Raw genomic sequence first — 21,072 nt, forward strand, 5'->3', positions numbered from 1 at the left:
AAAACTATCATTAACACTTAACCACACACAATCAAAAGAGAATAGGCGTAGTAGCATCAATGAATGGTACCGAGTTGGATCCAACCAGTTTTCCCACTGGTGAAAAAGGGAGTAGGGAGTCCCCTTCGGACTTCCAAAAAATATCATGCTGGGAATCAGAAGACCTTCATGGACAAAAGCCATGTGATATATTGATGAAATCAGGAAGGGAAAGGGGTAGGAAAAAGCTGTCTAGCTCCATCACGAATTACAGCACGCATCTGTTGCGCATCACCAACTATGGCTGATCCAACTAACCATATTATAATGTGGTTTTCCTGTTGTTGTTGTTGTTGTTATAGTTGCTGGAAGCAGAACTGGCCTCACCCAGCCGGCAAAGGCCGATGGGTTTCCCAAATCAAATTGGAAACCAAAAGTTGTGTGTTATTGAACTTATTTCTATATATGTTCCCACAATCGAAATCCAAACCCTGCCCCAATTTCTTTCAATGGTGGCAACAGCTTTTAATGGTAGACATTGTTGCCTTATCCTAAGGAACTAACTTTTTGTGTTCGAAACTCAATACAACAAAAATTATTCTGATACATCACCAATGTAAGTAATCGCCCTATGCTCACAAAACCAAAAAGAGCTGTTAGCTAAAAGAAAACAATATTCCACAAAATGATGGGAGTCAGGGCTTTTTTTCTGGGAAAAGAGGTGGTGGATCTCAGGACCGCACAATGACGTCACTTTGGGTCAGCTGGAAAAGGGGGGGGAGTTTTTTAAAGTTTAAATCGCCCTTGGTGAAAATGGTCACATGGCTGGTGGCCCCACCCCCTGATCTCCAGACAGAGGGGAGTTTAGATTGCCCTCCCCTCTGTCTGGAGATTAGGGGGTGGGGCCACTGGCCATGTGACCATTTTCAAGAGGTGCTGGAACTCTGTTCCACCACGTTCCATCTGAAAAAAAGCCCTGGTTATTCTGGATTTTACCTAACTCAGCTGCTAAAGATGGCTTCTCACCTGTCCAGGTCTCTTATCTCCCCCCAATAGCCTCCAGTAATCATGTTATTTTGGCAGGTTTGTAGCTTATCAGACCATACTTGGAAGTTCTGCCAGAGCTCGCTCTTGTTCAAAATGCTCAGAGCTTTGGAAAAGGTTGGTGTTGGGAGGGGAGGGGGGGAATCTCTCTTACTCTTACAGTGTATCATGCAATTGATACAAAGCAATTTTTTAAAAAAACTGCTTGCCTGTTGCACATAATTAGTACCCCGGAGAGGCAGTTTGGTGTAGTGGTTAAGAGCGGCAGAACTCTAATCTGGAGAGTCAGGTTTGATTTCCCACTCCTCCGCTTGAAGCCAGCTGGGTGACCTTGAGTCAGTCACAGCTCTCTCAGAGCTCTCTCAGCCCCACCCAATCACAGGGTGATTGTCATGAAGATAACAACACTTTTGTAAACCACTCTGAGTGGGTGTTAAGTTGTCCTGAAGGGCGGTATATAAATTGAATGTTGTTATCATTATTAGATTATCCACAATTTAGGAGAAATTGCTTGGCTGTAAACAGGAAATCCTGAACACATGCTCTTAACAGCAGGATTTGAGTCCAGTGGTGCCTTAGAGACCAACAAGATTTTCAGGGTGTTAGCTTTTGAGAGTCAGAGCTCCCTTCTTCAGAAAGAGGCATGCTGTAAAATGTCAGCCCCGTAGATAGAGAACGGCAACGGTCTGGGGCCTCCGTTTTCTCCTCCTATGGCTTCTGAGGGATCTAAACTAGGGTCGGTCCTCCGACTGGTCAAAATAACTTTGGTCAACTGACTAGTTGAAGGGTGCTTGAGTAATTTTAAAGGCTTCATTTGATTGGAATGGCATCTCATCCACAGATTTGATAGTTAAGATTGTTTCAAAATGTATGTGTGTGTATAAGATCACTATGACTTTAAAGAAAAAATTCAGTGGGATTTTTGCTACATCAAAACCACGAAAGACTTGCGGGGTACCTTTTAAGATGATCACATGTATTACAGCCTAAACTTTCACGAGACAGCAGAATCCACATGGCCATATGCTGTTAGGCAAATTACAGGCGATCTTGAAGTTGCCCAGTTTGCCACAAGACTTCGCTTTTATAAATTAAGACTGGCTATTTTAATCAACACCTGCCTCGCTGGGTTCAATTTCTGCTTGCTTGCTTGCTTTCAACCACAGTTTACAAAAATGGACTTTAGGCTGGGACAACTGCCACTGGAGGTGTAGAAAATGACAACCATAGCTGAGTTGTCATCAGACGGCTGATGATGCCCAACTCCAAAGCTCCAGAAAATTCAGTTTGTGTCAGCAGATGCTAAAGAACACGAAGGGGGGTGGGAGGACTACACAGCTCCCATGGCACTCCTCAAAATACATCCTACACAGATTATTTACACTGTAATGGAAACTCTCCACTATCTATTCGACTGGAAAGATCAAAAATCATTACAGACGTGTACCACAATCTTGCTACAGCCAGTCCAACAAGATGGCGTGGTTTGAGTAGATCCTAAGTTGCCGCAAGATCTAATAACATTAGCAAGGGAACGTTGCTCTTGCCAATCTTCCAGCAGCGCTACCAACGCTGTCTTTGTCCCACACTCAAGTGGAAAGCCAGATTGGAAACAATAAAAGAGCAAACACCTCATTTGGACGAACCTGGAGTTGTTCTACTACCACTTTCTCAATTATCTAGCCCAAAAGATGGTTTGATACTGACCTATAATTTGCTAGATCCTCTTTAGGCAAGAAAGGTTTTATATTTCTCTCGTGCAGAGTCTAGAAAAACTGCCACCTCCAATACTTTGGGTAAACAGCCTTGTATCGGAGTGGCATTAATTATCCTGGCCAAGGAGCCATCACCTTTCTTGCAACAGTGTTTAATTAAACACGAGGGGCAAGGATTAAGCTTACACGCCTTTACAACACCCAGAAACCTGCTCACTTTTGCCAGGGAGTGCGAAGTCAGGCTGGAAGATATTCTACCAGCAATGAGTCTTGAAAATTGTGATGGCTGAGCAAACGGGATCTGATTTTCTAGGTCCAGAGGAGTTAGCCGTGTTAGTCCGTAGTAGCAAAATCAAAAAAAGTCCAGTAGCACCTTTAAGACTAACCAATTTTATTGTAGCATAAGCTTTCGAGAATCACAGTTCTCTTCGTCAGATGCAAGAGAACTGTGATTCTCGAAAGCTTATGCTACAATAAAATTGGTTAGTCTTAAAGGTGCTACTGGACTTTTTTTGATTTTCTAGGAAGTCTGACCCAGGATTCTGTAACTTTGTGCAATTTTAAATAGCTCAATGGGATGAGCAATAGCTGGTGCAAGAGAAACAGAGAAGAATACTTGTTCTCTTTACTACCGTCATCCTGTCTTCAGAAATGGCTTGCTTCTAGGATCACACACCTGAACCTTGATCTAGTTTCCAATCCCGGGATAGTGAAATTCAGCATCCTGTATACAGCCTGTCCAGAAAACTGCATTTGCTACCTGTCAGAATCCTCTCCTTGGAACACCTTTTCCTCTTTCTGTTGTTTCCTCCATAGCTCCGAGCCGTGCTACATTGGTGCTACTTCAAACTCAAAACATTCAGTGCCCCGATTCTGTAGACAATTAAGTCACTTCTGTGCCTTTGCAATATGCAGGGCCTCAACTTTGTCTGACTGGGAAAAGAAATATTGTGAGTTCCCTTTTTCCCCCTCATTCTTTGGCATAAAGTTGTCAACTTTTCAACTTGTCCAGCCAGCTTTTAATATCAGTTTCATCTGCAGCAAAGACCAGGCAAAGTTATTTTCCCTAGCATCACAGATGTGTGTGAGATACAAAATACTATGGTGAGAGTATGTATGTCAGGATGCAGTATGACGGGGATTTCCCAAATGTCGGTCAAAAGCTAAGTTTGGAACAAATGGAGTTTCCTTCCCTGTTCCTAGATAGCCATAGCTTTTGCTAGGTCAGAGACCAAGCAAATCCAAAGCCAAATGAATTCCCTGTGCCTGAACTAGAAGCCTTTATAGGAGGACAAGACTGACCACATGACCAACTCTGTCCTATCACTAGTCAAGAAAGGTTTGTCATTCCAGAAGAAAAAAAAATGCCATGTTTGTTATATGTCAACCAGCAGAGGGTGGAGCAGGGGAGAACTGAGTTGAGCTGCTAAAATCTATTATACAGCTCTATGCACACTGACGTGGGAGTAAGGCTGATTGGGTCTTACTGCTGAGTAAACATATGTGAGTTAGAGTAAAAAACCCTTCCTATGACACAAATACAAACATTTTCTTATTGGATCACCGGCTTAATTGCCTGGCTAGAGGAAGTAAGCTTTCGGAGAAACTAAGAGCAAAGTAAAGGTGGCTACAGAGCATGCCCTCTTTTTGACAGCGCTACAGCGCCTACTTTCTGAACACTTTTAAAATGCTGCTGTGTTCTCTACATGCTTTAAGCCTTCTCTGATTCTAAAAAGTGTCTAGACAACCTCTGCTCCTTTTTTGGAAAGAAAGAATGAAGGAAGGAAGGAAGGAAGGAAGGAAGGAAGGAAGGAAGGAAGGAAGAAGGGAAGGAAGAAAGGAAGAAAGAGGGGGGGAAGATGCTTCTATTGATGCTACTGAGCATGTGTGGAACACAAAGCAGAGAATGGTTGTCTATAAAATTATGAACCGTTGGAAGGAAATGAACAGAATCACTGTCTTTAAACATACACATAAAATAGGTGTTTGGTGGGGGAGGGGATCCTTTGATGGCCAAAAGATTCACATCCAGGTGAGTGTAATGTGTGCAAAACAGCTCTCTCTCTCTCTCTGTAGGTTTGATAGTTCCTTGTTCAGAGAAAATAAGCATCCAATTACCAAATGCTGGAACTGAATCACTACGAAGGGGCTCTGCTTGGAGAGGAGAAGGCTGCAATCCCAAGCATCAGGGATAAACCCCATTGAACACAACAAGATTTACTTCCGAGAGTACCCTAGGCTGCGCTGTTAGAAGAAGATGACTTTGCTGGGTTGAACGAGCAAGTTCTGAAGCGCCCTCAAGAATGAGTCTGATCTTCTGTGCGTTTACTTGGCAGTAACTGTGCAACCTTACACATACTTCAGCGCCCAGTGCATTCACTTTCTAGTAATAATTCCAAGGGAGTAGCTGTGTGAATCTGGCGGCAGCAAAAACACACCAGCGTTTTGGGGGGACAATTTCAGAAGGTATAGACAAGCTGGAATGTGTCCAGAGGAGGGCAACGAAGACGGTGAGGGGTCTGGAGACCAAGTCCTATGAGGAAAGGTTGAAGGAGCTCGGTATGCTTAGCCTGAAGAGGAGATGACTGAGAGGTGATATGATAACCATCTTCAAGTACTTAAAGGGCTGTCAAATAGAGGATGGCGTGGAGTTGTTTTCCACTGCCCCAGAAGGTCGGACCAGAGCCAATGGGTTGAAATTATATCAAAAGAGTTTTCGGCTAAACATTAGGAAGAGCTTCCTGATAGAGTGGTCCCTCCGTGGAACAGGCTTCCTCGGGAGGTGGTGGGCTCTTCTTCTTTGCAGGTTTTTAAGCAGAGGCTAGATGGCCATCTGACAGCAATGCTGATTCTGTGAACCTGGGCAGATCATGAGGGGAGGGCAGGAAGGGTTACATCAGTGCTTAGTTCTCCTCAGAGGTTATTAACCAAGGATGACCCTGCTTAGCTTTTGAGATCTGATGGGATAGAGCTTGCCTCTGGTATCCAAGTCAGGACAATAAATGTATGAATATAACAATATAGTATATAAACATCTATTTGCATCTATAGACTTTATTGCTGTTTATCAAAACGTCCTTGAAACTGACTGTACAAACTCACACTGTTTAATCTGCCTTGAGTCTGTAAGAAAGGCACACAATAAATTATTTAAATAAATAATAAATATAAATATTATACAGCATTGCAGTACATATTATATGACATATAATGGTGGAGAGTGCCGTCAAGTCATAGCTGACTTATGACGACCCCTGGCGAGGTTTTCATGGCAAGAGACCACCAGAGGTCTCTTACCATTGCCTGCCTCTGCAACCTTGGTCTTCTCTGGAGGTCTCCCATCCATTTAGTAACCATGGACGACCCTGCTTAGCTTCTAAGATCTGACGAGAGCTGGGCTATCTAGGTCAGGGCATTTTCCCCATGCTATAATGAAACGAGAGAAGATGCCCAGTGTCTCTCCCAAGCACCCAACGTGTGGTAGAGAACTAAGGAGAGGGAGCTAATGGTAACCCAAAATAATGGCTGGTAAGCAAGCCTAATCAATATTCGTGGTCCTCTGGTAATAGTTGACAATAGCACAGAGAATGGTGAAGAACTCAACTGGGATGAAAGCCTTCCATGGGAAAATCCTATAGGGCTATCCAGGTTAGGACATGGTATATAATATAGGTCAATAGTGATGATAATGAATATAATTAATGATAATGATGATGGAAATAATGATGATGATAGCGGCCGCACTGGGCTGACCCAGCCACCCCTCTGCAGCAACAGCCAAACCGGAGGGGGGGGCGAAGGGGGCTCCCGCTTCTCCCCAAGCTGTCAACACCGCTCCCCCCTCCTTGCACCGCGGCCCGGCAGCAGCGAGCAGCCTGCACCCTGGAGCCTGCGCGCATGCGCCCTGGGGACCAGAAAAAAGGGGGGGGGAGGAGAGAAGCGAGAGAAAAAAGGAGACTCGCCCAGCCCCGACCGCTGCCCCCCCAGCCGCCCTCCCGCTCGTGTCGCCGCGCTCGACCTTCCCGGGCTGCCCCCCCCCCGCCTGCCGCGCTCCCCCCCGGCCCGGGCCGCCGCGTTCCATTTCCCCTCCCCCTCCCGCCCCGCCTCGCCGCAACGTTCCATTTCCCCTCCCCCTCCCGGCCGGGGCTGTTGCAACGTTCCATCCGCCGCCCGAGCGTTCCAAGGCAGGCCGCGCGCGCCCCGAGCGTCCCCTCGGCCGGGCGCTGCCCCCCTCACGTGTGCCGGGCTCCCAGCTGGGGAAGGCGGGGAGGGAGCGCGGATCTGTGGCTCGCCCGTTCGCTCGCGCTCTCCTCCTCACATGACCCGAGTGTTTGTCCCCGTGATCAGCGCCTGGGCTCCCGTGTCTCCGCCGCGTCCCCTCTGCCTCCATCCGGCGTGAGATTGCCGCGCTCTCGCCCCTCTCCCCCCGCCCCTCCCTCCCTTCCTCCCCCCCGGGTGGCGGCGGCGGCCCCGCGGGCGCTCTCCCCCCCTCTCCCTTCCCCCCCTTCCCTTCCCTCCCTCTCCCCCCCTCCCCTCTCCCCCCATGGACATGCTCGATCCCGGCCTGGACACAGCCACCGCCTCTGCTGCCGCCAGGTAAGAGGAGCCCGACCCCCCCCCCCGGACCCCTGGCCCGGCTTTGGAGGGGCTCGATCCTGGGCAGGCCTGGGCAGGGTGGGGGAGGGGAGAGGAGAGGAAGCCAGCCAGCCATGATCCTCCCTCCCTTCTCCTGCGGCAGCTCGGAGAAGGGGGAGGACAAAATGGAGGACGAGGCACGGCAAGGGAGAGCAGCTCTGGGGAGGGTGGCCGGCCAGCTCGGGCTTGGGGGACTCCTGGAGGTTTGGGAGGGGATCCCGGCCGGGTGGAATGCCGTAGAGTCAGCCCAACAAAGCAGCTATTTTTTCTCTAGGGGATCGTCGTTGTCTGGAGATCAGTTGTAATCCCAGGAGAGTTCCAGGTCCCGCCTGGAGGTTGGCAACCGCCCTTAGGGACCCCCCCCGGAGGGAAGGGTCTCTGCATGAGATATAATGTAATACAGTCCATCCTCCAAAGCAGCTGTTTTCTCCAGGGGAAGTGGGCTTAGTTGTCTGAAGGTCAGTTTTAATTTGGGGGGCCCTCCAGATCCCACCTGGAGGTTGGCAACCCCACTTAAGCACCCCGGGGGTCTCAGCGGAGCATAAGGTCATACAGCCCCCCCCTTCATGGCATCTATTTTCTCCCAGGGAACTGGTGTGTTTTGTCTGGGGATCAGTAGCCATTTTTGGAGGTCTCCAGGCCCCACTTGGAGGTTGGCAACCTTACTTAGGAACTCGGGGTGCACATTGGGGAGAGATTCTAGGGTGGGCTGGGGATTTGAGGGCTCAGAGTAGGGAGGAAGACTGGACTCTGGTCAGTTCTGCCCAAGATGGGGAACAAGGGACAGCTTTCTTTCTTTCTTTCTTTCTTTCTTTCTTTCTTTCTTTCTTTCTTTCTTTCTTTCTTTCTTTCTTTCTTTCTTTCTTTCTTTCTTTCTTTCTTCTTCAGTGTATTTTTGGAAGGGGCAGGGCAAGGCTGGGGGAACTTTGCATAGGGAGGTGGGGAAGGAAGAGTGAAATGGATTTCTGCATGTTGGTTCCCCAGGAGGAGGGGGGGACCAACTGGGGTTGGGTGTGAATGACCCTGGATTGCCTGGGGGGGGGGGCGAGTGGGAGAGGAGGTCGTGGGAAAATGATGCCAGGAAAGGAAAGGGCTGGCTGATCGGGAAAGGGGAGAGAGAGAGTCTCAGAGGAGGGAAGTGATGGTGCTGGCCTGGGATGGATAGGCAGAGAATCTGGGGGCCAGAAAATATTGGGAGGGGGGTGAGAAGCAAAGTCTGGGAGAAGTTGGCAGGCTGCTCGTTTGAGGAACATAGGGTTGCTAACCTCCAGGCAGTGGCTGGAGATGTCCTGGAATGCCAACCGATCTCCAGGCCAGAGAGATCAGTTCCCCTAGAGAAAGTGGCTGCTTTGGAGGGTGGACTGTATGACATTATACTGCACTGAGGTCACTCCCTTCCCTAAATCCTGCCATCTCCAGTCTCCACCCCCCAGATCGCCAGGAATTTACCACCCTGGAGCTGGCAACCTTAGCGAGAAGCCCACTAACTTTACTAGGGCCTTTTTTAAAAAGGGGGGGGGGAGGTGTAGATATTTGAAGCATACTTTAAGAAACAGGAATTCAAAAATTAAACGTACACATACATGTTCTCCCCAAGAGTCGGGGAAACTCGGGCTGGCCCTGGCTCTCTGCAGATTGCACCCTAGGGGTGTCAAACCTGGCTGTGCAGACATGTAACATGCGGAACAACAGAGGGGCAAGGACCCCAGGTTTTCCCTTGCACCCTGGCTAGCGAGAGAGCCCTGCTTCCAGTATAGCATTGTGGCAAGTTGACAGGCTAGTTGTGGAAAACGTGTATCGTGAATGTTGTGCGAACACTCTATTCATTTACTCCAGGCTAGGAAACATCTTATCTTGGATATTTTTCATTCCGCCTCTTACTTCAAGCGACTCAAGAGTAATGAACATAGTTTCCCTTCCCTCTTTTTATCCTCACAACGACCCTGTAAGGTAGATCAGACTGAGAGAACATGGGTTACTAAAGTCACCCTATGGGTTTCATGTTGAGGGAGGAGGAATGTGAGCCCAGACTCTCTATTACGAGTCTAACCATTGCACCACACTGCCCCCCTGCTTGTTGGTGAGTAAAATTAGGTGGAAGGTTTAGTAAATTGGAAAAAAGGAGTTGTTTTTTATTCAGGTGGCAATATACCCTAAATAAAAAAACATAGACTAGTGTGTGATTAATGGGCTGGTAATATGGGTGAGCTTGTTTGCAAATCGGAGTTTTCTTCTGGGAACGTTGAGCCATTGTTGCCCTTTTGACTCCCCCCTCCCCAAACAAGGGAGCTGCCCCCGTGGCAGGCAAGTACGGGAATGGGCAAAATGTTTGAGTGAAGGGCATGCAGAATAGGATCTTTGGGCCAGAGGTGCCAAACAGCTGCAGACATCTGGAAATCAGATGACTCGGGATTCATTCTGATAACCTCTTGGGGATAAGAGCTGGCTCGTTGTTCGAAAGGTGGGCGATGACAATAATAAATTCTTTTTACATAGCACCATAATAATATTTTTGCATGGCATAATGCAAGTCTTCAAAGGACTTTCATGTCCATTATCTCAGTAATCCTGACAACTTCAAAATAAGTCTATTATTATCCTTATTAGTCCACATTTTGAGGGCAAGATGGAGCCGACAGACGATTGTGACTGGAGGAATACTGGCCAGGTGTTGAGTTTTGTAGCTGAGTTGAAATTTGAACCTGGAGCTTCAAGTTTGTAGATCCCGTGGCTTCCCCCCATTTTGCATAATCCCAGGTACTGAATATAACCGAGCCATGATTATTTTTTAGTTTTGTTGAATGGACGTGTGTGTATGTGCGAATATATAATCATGCTCTGTTTTTCTCCCCAAGGGGGACGCAAAGCAGTTTACATCACTTTCTTCCCTTGTTCACTTTATCCTCACGGCAACAACCCTGTGAGGTAGGGTAGGGCAAGTGACTCGATCACCCTGCAAGCTTCTGTGGCCGAGTGGGGATTCGAACCCAGGTCTCCTGCATCCTAGTCCAACAACACTTAACTGTTATACCCCGCTGGCTGTGTGTATAGCAGAGAAGGGAATAGCTCGCCTGCCTGCATCCGCCTTTCTTTCCTTTGATTTCTGGGATCAATTCTGGGATCTGCCTGCATCCGCCTTTCTTTCCTTTGATTTCTGGGATCAGTTCTGGGATCTATCTGGGATCTGCCTGCAACCGCCTTTCTTTCCTTTGATTTCTGGGATCAGTTCACAGTGTGTTTTGGAGTGGGGGAACTATAAAAATATTCTTAGCTTAGAAGGAGCCATTTATAACCCCAGTATTTATGAATGTAGGTTAGGGATAGGAAAAAACCAAGACGGAGCAGGGTATTTTATGGGATTGCAGCCGGTGCCTGCCGGTTGGGGAATGGGTGCATGCTTAGGGAGTGGAGATGGGTGGGAGGTAGCTGTTATGAGATAGTGGAGGTCGAGAAAGGCTGGCTCAACACATCCGTAAAATTGCTTCATGTATGAGTGATGGATTGTATAAGGAGAAAAGGAACTCAAGAGGGGTCCGATGCACTTGCAGATCTGGGGAGGGGAGGTGTCCATAAAGTAGGGAACACTCCTGGCCTGCACTGGAGCCATTTTGGGGAGGGGGAATGAATAACGATATACACCCCTGCAAAGAGGAGTCCCATGGCACAGAGAGGTAAGCTGCAGTACTGCAGCCTGCTCACAACCTGAGTTCGATCCTGGCAGAAGCTGGGTTCAACTAACCGGCTCAAGGTTGACTCAGCCTTCCATCTTTCTGAGGTCGGTAAAATGAGTACCCAGTTTCCTGGGTGTAAAGTGCAGATGACTGGGGAAGGCAATGGCAAACCACCCCCGTAACAAAAAGTCGGCCAAGAAAACGTCGTGATGCGACGTCCCCCCCCCATGGGTCAGTAATGACTCGGTGCTTGCACAGGGGACTACATTTATCTTTATACCCCTGCAAAGAAAAGGCTTATTATTAATTTTGGCAGATTTCAAGTCAGAAGTTGGAGCAGGTCCCTGTAGAATGGGACAGTGGTGTACCAGTTGTGGTCTATGATCTAAGAGCCCAGGGTTCAGATTCCCACCCTGCCCTAAAACTCACTGAGTGAACTTAGGCTCCACCTAGCCTACCTCACAGGATTGGTTTGAGGATGAAATGGGGGGAGAACTGTGTTCATTGACTTAGAGAAAGGGTGGGATAAAAATGTACACCACTGATGTTTGAAGGAGAGGGGTCTGATTTGTCCTGTGTGTGCATCTCTCTTTCTGTTCTCCCGACGTTCTGCCAAACTCGAGTGTCCAAGCCATGGAACCCAAGATATTGATCGCAACCAGTTTGATCCTCAGTTTGCTCTTTGCTTTTTCCCATATGCATAAATGGGAACTGTTCCATAAGGGAAAAAGTAAAGAGCAAATACTTTTGTGTCTGTCATGTCACACATTAACAGGGCTTGCACGGAGGCGTGTCTGGGTGCATCGTTCACCCATGGGTATTGTCTCCCTAGGTGACAAACCACACACAGGCAAACCCACATCACGACAGGCATTTTGCTAGTGACACAAAATTCGTCTCAAGTCTGTGTGTAATGGAATTCTTGAAAGCAAATTTTTGCCTTGGGCGTAAGGCTGTTTCCCAGTTTAAGTAATCTCAGTTAACTCCTCAGTTGATGGAAGCTGCCCATGCAGAGAGGCAACAGTCCTCTTTACCCCCAGTGATTGTCAATCATATATACTGCCCTGGACTTGGAGGTTCCACTATACAGTAATGGCAAATACCATGCATTGCTGTGGAATGGACTAGATAACCTTGCTGTCTGCCACGGTGATGTTCCCAGAAACTTCACTACAATATCATTCTAATTATGTGGGTTTTTTATGTGAGAGAATTTTCATATTTCCTTAACCCCACAGGGTATAGGAATAATTAGAATCTTGCTGTATTTCAAGTGCTAATAAAAGTAAAGGGTTTGGGGGGTAGAGGGAGATTTCCCTTAGTGGCACATTCGTTCTACTTCTTTCAGAATCAGTTTTTCCCCCTTTTGCGTGCCTGCAGCCTATTGTGTTTGCTGTATGCAGGGGCGGGGAGATGAAATACAGTGTGGGGCAAGCAGGAAAGCTCAGGAAGACTGGAAGCCGCTGTGGTGTACTGGGGAGACCTGGGTTCGAATCCTCACTCAGCCATGAAGCTGGCTGGGCATCTTGGGCCAATCTCATCCAGCCTGTCTCACAAGGTCATTGTGTGGATAAAATGAAAGAGGGAAGAGCTAGGCACACCTCCCTTAATTCCTTGGAGGGAAAAATGTGGGACAGAGAGTTATCTGAGGAGAAATCCAGGGATCGGCACAAACAAAGGCACGCTCACCATCACTTACGGTGGATGGGCCGTAAAATCAAAGTGGGTTTGCAATAGTTTCCTGTGAGAATTGCGGTACGGAGTTGATGCTTGGCATGGGAAAGCCAAGGAAGGAATATATTCGTGGAGAAACATGACAGGCGAGGTTTTAGGGTTCCATTAGGGTTAGAGCAATGGAGCTTTGGAAGCAGGGAACCAGCAGCGGGATTTGCGGTGGGGTTGAAATTTGCACATCGTTTGGAGCTAATCAGCAAACTCCTTCCTTTTTAAAGGTGCAGTTTTCCGAACAAGCAAATTTTCTTGTGGCATTCGATGTCGTGACACTCATTTTGAGTGTGAGGTCAGACAGTGTCGTGGAGGAGTGGTCTAGCGATGTCTGTTTGCTGCCATAGCTAAGTGGAACTTCCTTGTTCAGGTGCAGTGTATCTTTACATGCCATACATTGGAGATAACAGGAAATGGGTTTCAACCACTTCCCTTTTGTCTGGGACCTCTGGATGCTAGACTAGGTGAGTCTCATGCAGCAGGGATCTTGCATTCCGTTTTGCTGCCAGGATCTGCCCAATTGGCTGCTGTGACACCATCGTGGCATGGGAAGGCGGAGCTTTCTGTGGCCCTGCCCACCTTTGCAGCAATCCTGTGGCCCTAATAGCCTGTCCAAAGCCACAGAGCTCGAGATTATGAAGCAAGAGTAGTCTTTTAAGTTCTGGCAAGGGTGCTGGCAGAGTAAGAGCCTTGTGTCCTCGTTTTTGGGAGCTGGGCTGGACAGGTGAGTCAGCCCTTCCAACCACACGCATGTGCATGACTTGCCTTGTGTTGTTGTTGGTGCCTCCAGCAGGTGACACAGTTCTTACTGCAGGACAATGATAAGAAAGCGTCGACCGGCCTAGTGATAGAAACTTTTGCGCTGCTCTGCTGAGTAATCCTGGCCTTGTGTTGTGCTAGCAGACGAGGTCGTCTGGCTTCCGCGGAAGGTTCCTTCTGCCAGCATTCTCTCCCATTCATTTTAAACAGTTAAATACATACATATATTTATGAAGCTGCCTTCTCATGACTCAGACCGTTAGTCTAGCAAGGTCAGTCTTGTCTGCTGTGACTGGAAACAGCTCTCCGGGGTCTCGGGTGGAGGATTTTTACCATCAACTAGTGCCTGATCCTGTTACTGGAGAGGCCAAGAATTGAACCCGCAACCTCTTCATGCAAAGCACATGCTGCATCACAGAGCCGCAGCCCCTTTTTGTGCTGAACTGCACCCCCACCAAACACCTCTAGAAGTTTTCAGGCCTCTCTGTGGCCCAATCCCCCTCTTTTTTGGAAACCTTGAGGACTACTAACATGATTCTAAATGTCCTTTTCCGTTGGAGCCCATGCTTAAAAGTAGACACAAAGCGGGTTTAGACCGCAGTTTCCTACAAGTATCTGACAAAGAGAGCTTGACTCTCGCAAGCGTTTACCCTGGAAATCTAGTTGCTCTTTGAGGTGCTGCTGGACTCGAATCTTGCTGTTCTACTGCAGGCCAACACGGCTACCCACCTGACACTAATTTCTGATAGTATCCTTTCTCATCTCCACCCTTCTGAATTGCCCCTCTGTGCCAGCTTGTGATAGGACAGGAGAATCGGGGGGGGGGAAATGAAATGCCTTCTGCTGGGCTACTGTAAGATTCTTGTGTCAGCCTAGGACAGAGAGTCTTAGACTGTCGTAGGGTGCAGGAGCACTCTGGGAGAGGGAACTGAAATGTGCTTGGAAGAGCTCATCTGTGCGAGTGGTATCCTCTCGTTTGTTCCGTTTGGAACAGGGAAAGCGCATTGATCCCGTGCCGCGCGTTAAGGGCATTATCCTTAGGGCAGGAGACTCTGCGATTCCCTGTTGCAGCCTAAGCAACACTTGAGCGGCATGGGGGGGATCTCAGAAGTGCCCCGTCCCTGAGCGGCTTGCTAAAGGGGAGACAGGTTGTGGTATCAACAGGGCTTCCAGGAGGGTCTGCATTTTTGTTCTGGGAGCCAACTGAGAAAATACGGGCATTGCTGTTTTCTTGGGGTGGAGCAAAAGCCGACTCGTGATACTGAGGCAGGAAAAACAAATATCAAGAAGTTTGGGAAGGAGCTGCCGGAACTGGATCCTGTCCCAGGGACCTGGGAGATAGCTTTGTGCAAACGACTGGCCGCTCAGGAGCTCTTCAACCCTTCTATATGTCAGGTGCTTTTCCTCCTATCGTCTGGCAGCCTCTGCTGTTTTGCTCTGCATCGGCATCCTGTCGAGATAGGAGCCTTATCTCTCTCTGCCAGCGCAGCGGATTAACGTGGTTTAATGCTTTCCTGCTCTGCAGGCCGCTTTCTGCAGGCGGCTACGTGCTCGCCTTCATCCTGTCTCTGTGAAAGCAACGGATATTAATTTGACCCCTTGGTGCAGACATCAGCGGAGAGATCTGCTTCCAGGAACGTTCCCGTGGAGTAGCAAAATCCTCGCAGCCAATAAGCAAGGCATTAACACCCTCTCCTTAGCGAGCACTAGAGTATATCCATCTAGGGCACTGCCAGGGCACTGCGTGGTAGTCACCTTTCCCTTCTGAAATAGTAGAAGTTGTTGCCCGCTTGCTTTCCTGTATCTCTTTGCATTCCCAAGGGCTAGAAACTTGGCTTTTTAAAGAGAATTCAGTTTCCAAATAATCTGAGATTCCTCTTACCTGTTGCTTTTTTATCCTGCCCTTCAAGGTGGTGTACATGTTTTTCCACTTCCCCTGTAATATCCCTAAGGGGGTAGGTTCGGCTGCAAGAAAGTGCGACTGTCCTAAAGTCAGAGATCTGCATTGCTGAGAGAAGCTTTGAATTAGGGCTGCGCGTTCAGATATTTCCAGATCAAGACAGCGCCACGAATTTCCTGCTTAGTTTTGGATCAGGCATTTTGGACGCTGTTTCAGTTTGTAAATCTCCAAATGCACAACTCTTAATTTGAACACAAGGTTTTTCCGGTCCTCGTCTGACGCTAAACACTCTGCCAGACTTGTGTCCATTACCATATTTTCTCAGGGTTTGTGTTTCGTGCATTTGTGGGTTTGCTACACAGGGCAAATTCAGAGTAGATCTTTTTTTCTTTTCTTTTTTTAGCCTTTATTGGCATGTATAAAATTTAAAATTTTAAATACAGAGACTCCATACAAAAGGAGATTAAAATACAGATAGGAGCAGGGCAACAGGGCAGCAAAACCAGTACGGAATATTACTTGTCATGGCGTATAGCCATGGCACTGTACAGAAACTTAGAGAAACTTAGAAACTTATCAGAGTAGATCTAATGAACTAAATGCACAGCAGATATGTTTGCTGTCTGTAGACCTGAGTGACCTTGGGCCTATTGTGCTTTTGTGTGCTTCAGCCTAACCTACATCACAAGGTGGTTGTGAGAATAAAATTTTCCAGGTAACTCAGGGCCCTCCCCTGTCTCGTAGTCTGATCTACCATACAGTGTCGTTGTGAATGTGAGGAGCCGTAACACTCTCCTTGGTGTAGGATCACGAAGTAGAGATGCTGGCTTGTAATTCGCCTGGTGTGTTTTGGAAAAACTCTTAATTCCGGCAACGAACAGCAGAGGTGTGTTGTTGAGTATTCCATAGCTGCGCTGAGCAAGCCCAGAAATCATCCTTGTGGACTGGAGTCATTAGTCTATGAATGATTGTGCTTATTTTCAACTAAAAGTCTAGCTTCCCTCCAAGATGTGCAGACTTAAGATTTATACAGAAGACGCACACACACACACCGGTTCATAGAGCACAACTTTGCTTGGTGCGGAAGCTGGTTGCTGTGGCTCAGGGTGTGCTTGTCTCTGCTGATGATAGAGTTGTGGTTTTCAGGCTGGAGAAATCCGCACGGTTCTTAGAAACTTAGAGAAGGAGAAGATAAGTGACCACACACAAGCTTCTGGGGAAGGTAGTTTGCACCACTGTTCTTCAGTGTTGGGGGTGTGAAGCAGCATGCACTCAGTTCGTGTGTCAGACCAGTCAACGTGAAATGGATTCGCTGCACATGCAATGTTTGCAAGCTGCTGTTGGAGAGACTGACATTTGAACCAAGCTGCTGTTGGAGAGAGTGACACTGAACCAAGCCACACTTTGATACGGGGGGCTGCAAACTTTGTTCTGGCATATTAAAAAGGTAAAGGTAGCCCCCTGTGCAAGCACCGGGTCATTACTGACCCATGGGGGGATGTCGCATCACGACATTTTCTTGGCAGACTTTGTTATGGGGTGGATTGCCATTGCCTTCCCCAGTCATCTACACTTTACCCCCAGGAAACTGGGTCCTCATTTTACTGACTTCGGAAGGATGGAAGGCTGAGTCAACCTTGAGCTGGCTACCTGAACCCAGCTTCCGCCGGGATCGAACTCAGGTTGTGAGCAGAGCTTGGACTGCAGTACTGCAGCTTACCACTCTGCTAGCCAGCCATAATTTGTAGTCACCACCGCCCTCTCAAAATCCTCTGCACGTGGAATGTGTGTGTGTGCGCACTCTCCCAGAGGCAGAGGAAAAGGGTGCGAAACAAGTGTCGAACTCCTTTCTCCAAGGAACGCTGGGTAGAGTAACTTCACAGGAGTGTGGAGGGATTTCAACCCAGGCTTCCCCCATCCTAGTCCAGCCACTACACCACACTGGCTGTTCACATTGCAGAAGCTTTGGCGTGGTTGCGGTGAACTCCAGAGTTCTCCCTGGAATTTGCAGCCCTGAAAACCACTGGGTTGGAATATTGACTTGGTTTTCACATTCAGTGGTTCCGTGGTATCTAGGAATGTGAAGCAGAGTGGCAGCGCCCAAATGCTGGGTGGGGTGGGGGGAGATCTTGTACCGACCCCGTGGAGTCCTATAACTGTAGAGTGTTTTGTCCTGCATGGACGACAGCCACGTGTGTAGGTAAGATGTCAGACACTCCAACAGTAGTTTTATTGTCTGTGAGAAGCCGATTGTCAAGCAGGTCCACGTGGGAAAACCGGTGCAGATTGCGCCACTTATGCGGACCTCCACAATTCCTCAAAGAGAAAATTGTCGTGCAAACTGGTGGGGGGGGGTTAGTTCATGGATTGTGCAGTTGCGGCAGGCTCAGATATCCGGCTTTTTGAAAAGAGAGTGAGCTGAGCCGGGGCTCAGCAAATGGGGAGGTTATTTCCCAGGTTTTTAGGTGACCGTATCTCTTCCCCCCTCCTTCTTTTGTTTACAGCCACGAGAAAGGTCAAGAAGGAGAAGAGGGAGTCGAACTTCAGGAAGGTGAGGAGGGGTCTTGGGCTGGCCCAGAAACCACCCAGTTATGTAAGACGTGAGAAATGTCTGTATGTGAGCAAAGGTGAGCTTTTTAGCCTTCTCCTGTCAGGACCCTTCTGGGCCCATGTTCGCCCAGTCTGCAACGAGAGTCCTAAATCTCGCGACCCTTTCTGGCATGACGTTCATGTCCCCAATGAGACATTGTATGTCATACCGAAAACGAGCGCTAGTAAAAAGGGGGGAAAATTCCACTGTGATTATCTAACTAGAAACAATAAGAAACTTAATTACACAATATGCTATTCGCAAATCACAATTCAAAGACAAAAGGATACAATCATTCATATTTTATCTAATAGCTCAAATGTTTACCATAGTAGTTAACCTCCATAAACATCTTAAAGCAGGGATTCCATCAAATGAGCTTCTCTCCCGGTCTCCCCTATGTCTGTAAGGGGGGTATTGACCATCTGCCCCCCATATATGAGCGGCCACGTGTGGTTAAGCCACACCTCCACCTCCATCAGATGCTATATGGTTATACGGTGAGCAGCTGTTTTATTAGAAGGCTGTGTTAAATGTTTGTGATTTTATCTCTATATTTTATTTATTGTTGTAATAATAATAACAATAATAAAAGTACTGGTTGAAAGAGCTCAGTGAATAAATATATAGTCAATAAGAGGTTAAACACATATAAAAGATATTATTCACTTGGACCTGGTATAGCACGTTCAAACCACCATAAAGTATGACTATTGATAGTTAGTTCATTGAAGACATCGTAGGTGAGTCCATAAATAATCAAAATTGTAACGAGCTATTAGATAAATATCAATAATTGTATACTTTTGTCTTTGAATTGTGATTGGTGAATAGATTATTGTGTAATCAAGTTTATTATTTGCTTGTAGTCGGATAATCACGGTGGAATTTTTTCCCCTTATTACCAGTGCATGTTTCTATGGTTCTCGTTTCTATATATATATATATTACAAAAAACGAAATCATAGTAGATTGATTGCATGTATTTTAGTCAATTAATCTATCAGAGTTGCATAGGAGCATTTTTTCGGGAAAAAATCTGAAGTGCCTTTCATGGTTTTTTTGTATATGTTGCCTGTGTGGTATAGCAGGCCCCAGCTTGGAAGAGGAATTCCCTGCTGTGTGTGAGAGAAGGCAGAATGCCTCTTCTGAAATGATCCTTGACGCCTTTTCTTAATAAGCCCTTGGATGGCAAATAACTTGGAAATGAATTTGCTTAAAAAGAAATTGTTGAGTTCACCTTTTCAGCGAATTGAAAGCTTTCAAGCTCCACTTGTCTAACAAATTAATTAATTGTTGCACCCTACTCCAAATTAATACATACGTTTGAACAGTTTTGTTCCTACAGCACCGTCAATGTAGAACGACGCTTAAGAATTTCCTGCCCCAGAGATCTTCTCACCCCATTTTTGTGTGACTGTTCTTTATTGTTACTATCACGTTCTGTTCTTAGTTGGAAAATAGCAACCGGCTACAGTTGACCAGCGAGAGTCATGAATGAGGAAAACCCAGGTTCAGATTTTATATTTCTAACCGTTGCCCCACACAGGTTCTCGTGCTTTGCACATGCCAGTTGTTGAAAGAGTATGCTAAACATCCGTTCCTGAGTTTGCTTTCAGCCGTTCTTGCACTGAGGTGTTTTAACACACGCCAAGAGCGGAACTCTTCTTTAAGGGTGGCATGCACCTCTGAGGACCAGTTCTGGTGAACATCCGAGGATTCTGCCTCCACTCCTTTGAGACACCAGTTTGAGGGGGATAGAAGAGAAACTGCACTTTTCATGCAGACAAACCAGCCAGGAGCAGTAACCCATGTGTGCACTAGCATGGTTCTGAACCAGCTACACTGGGGAAGAGGCAGCAGTGCATTGTGGGAAAAGTAGGCTGGATTTGGGAGGGAGGCATTAATCCTTGCACTAGAGTTTGTCCTTCCTGATTCTCTCTGGGACTGACAGTCTCCGGCTACTTGGCATCACGGATGGCGCACAGGGCAGCTATACACGAGGTGGTTTGCAAGTTCGGAATTGTATAATTTCCCCCACTTAAATCCCTGATAGATCGGTTGTGTGCAGAGGTTCACGGTGATGGGCTTAAGGGATCTCGGTTCTAGCCCACCTTGCTTCTCCTGTTTTCACCCCTTGCCCCCATTAGCTCGGGCATCTCTGTGATCCAGCAGAGTGCCCGCCCCCCTGATGCCCATTATTGGTAATCGATTTCCATTTGTTTCTCAGGAGACGGCACGAACGCAGATGAGCAGACCGCAGTGGCTATTGCCAGCGTCCAGCAAGCGGCCTTCACAGACCATAATATCCAATACCAGTTCCGCACAGAGAACAATGGAGGACAGGTGGGTTTCGGAGGCTTCCCCCCCCCCTCGTTGAGAACAATGGAGGGATAAAGGTGTGAAATGCAGAGACCCTCTCTCTGGCCTCTGGTCAGTTTCCGTCTAAGTGAACATTGACTTAGATGTATGTTCGTCGTGATGCAGTTCCTGCGACTGTTCCATTTTAAAAGTTGACCGTGGCAAGTCTCACGATCGGATGCACGTCAGAAACTTCCTGCCTGTAGAAAGTTAGCCGGTGGGGGGTGCGGGGGTCTAATTTGGCTTAGCCTGCGATGACCTCGTTTGCAGGGTTATGTGTTTTTGTGTAAAGTTTGTAGGAGCAGCCGATTTTCCCTTCATTTGATCTTCAGTCATTCTTATAAAAATGTTTTTATTATGAGTTTTCCAGAAATAAAAAATGAATACTTAAGACAAGAGTATTTTCTGAACACGAGTTGTGTATCTCAACCAATAAACGAGCATTTAAAGTATTATTAAGTAAATCGTACAAAAGGTAACGGTAAGCAAGTCCCATAATCTAAAAACGAGAAACCGTAAAGCACTTGAGAGTTCCAGTTAGCCACAGAAAATACCTAATAAAATTCTTTTGAGGTAGGTCTCATAATATCAGGGTTTTCATTAAGACAGAGGAAGAATAGAGCGCATTTATCAAAGAATTTATCAGACTGGGCATAGCCTTCTGTCCACATCAGCATTTTGTAGTAGAAGACT

General features: G+C 47.3%; 1 protein-coding gene across 1 annotated transcript in view; it reads left to right on the top strand.

The window, feature by feature from the left end:
* The first annotated feature begins 6,863 nt into the window (after nt 1–6,863).
* USF2 (upstream transcription factor 2, c-fos interacting) overlaps nt 6,864–21,072 on the top strand; it is a 31,166-nt gene continuing 16,957 nt past the window's right edge. The window contains exons 1-3 of the mRNA XM_054999185.1: nt 6,864–7,334; nt 17,933–17,979; nt 20,249–20,364. Of these exons, the coding sequence (XP_054855160.1) occupies nt 7,282–7,334; nt 17,933–17,979; nt 20,249–20,364 (216 nt within the window). The 5' untranslated portion in view covers nt 6,864–7,281. The remainder of the gene's footprint in view (nt 7,335–17,932; nt 17,980–20,248; nt 20,365–21,072) is intronic.

This window comes from Eublepharis macularius, chromosome 15 (genome assembly GCF_028583425.1).
Source record: "Eublepharis macularius isolate TG4126 chromosome 15, MPM_Emac_v1.0, whole genome shotgun sequence".
Classification (NCBI taxonomy): Eukaryota; Metazoa; Chordata; class Lepidosauria; order Squamata; family Eublepharidae; genus Eublepharis; species Eublepharis macularius.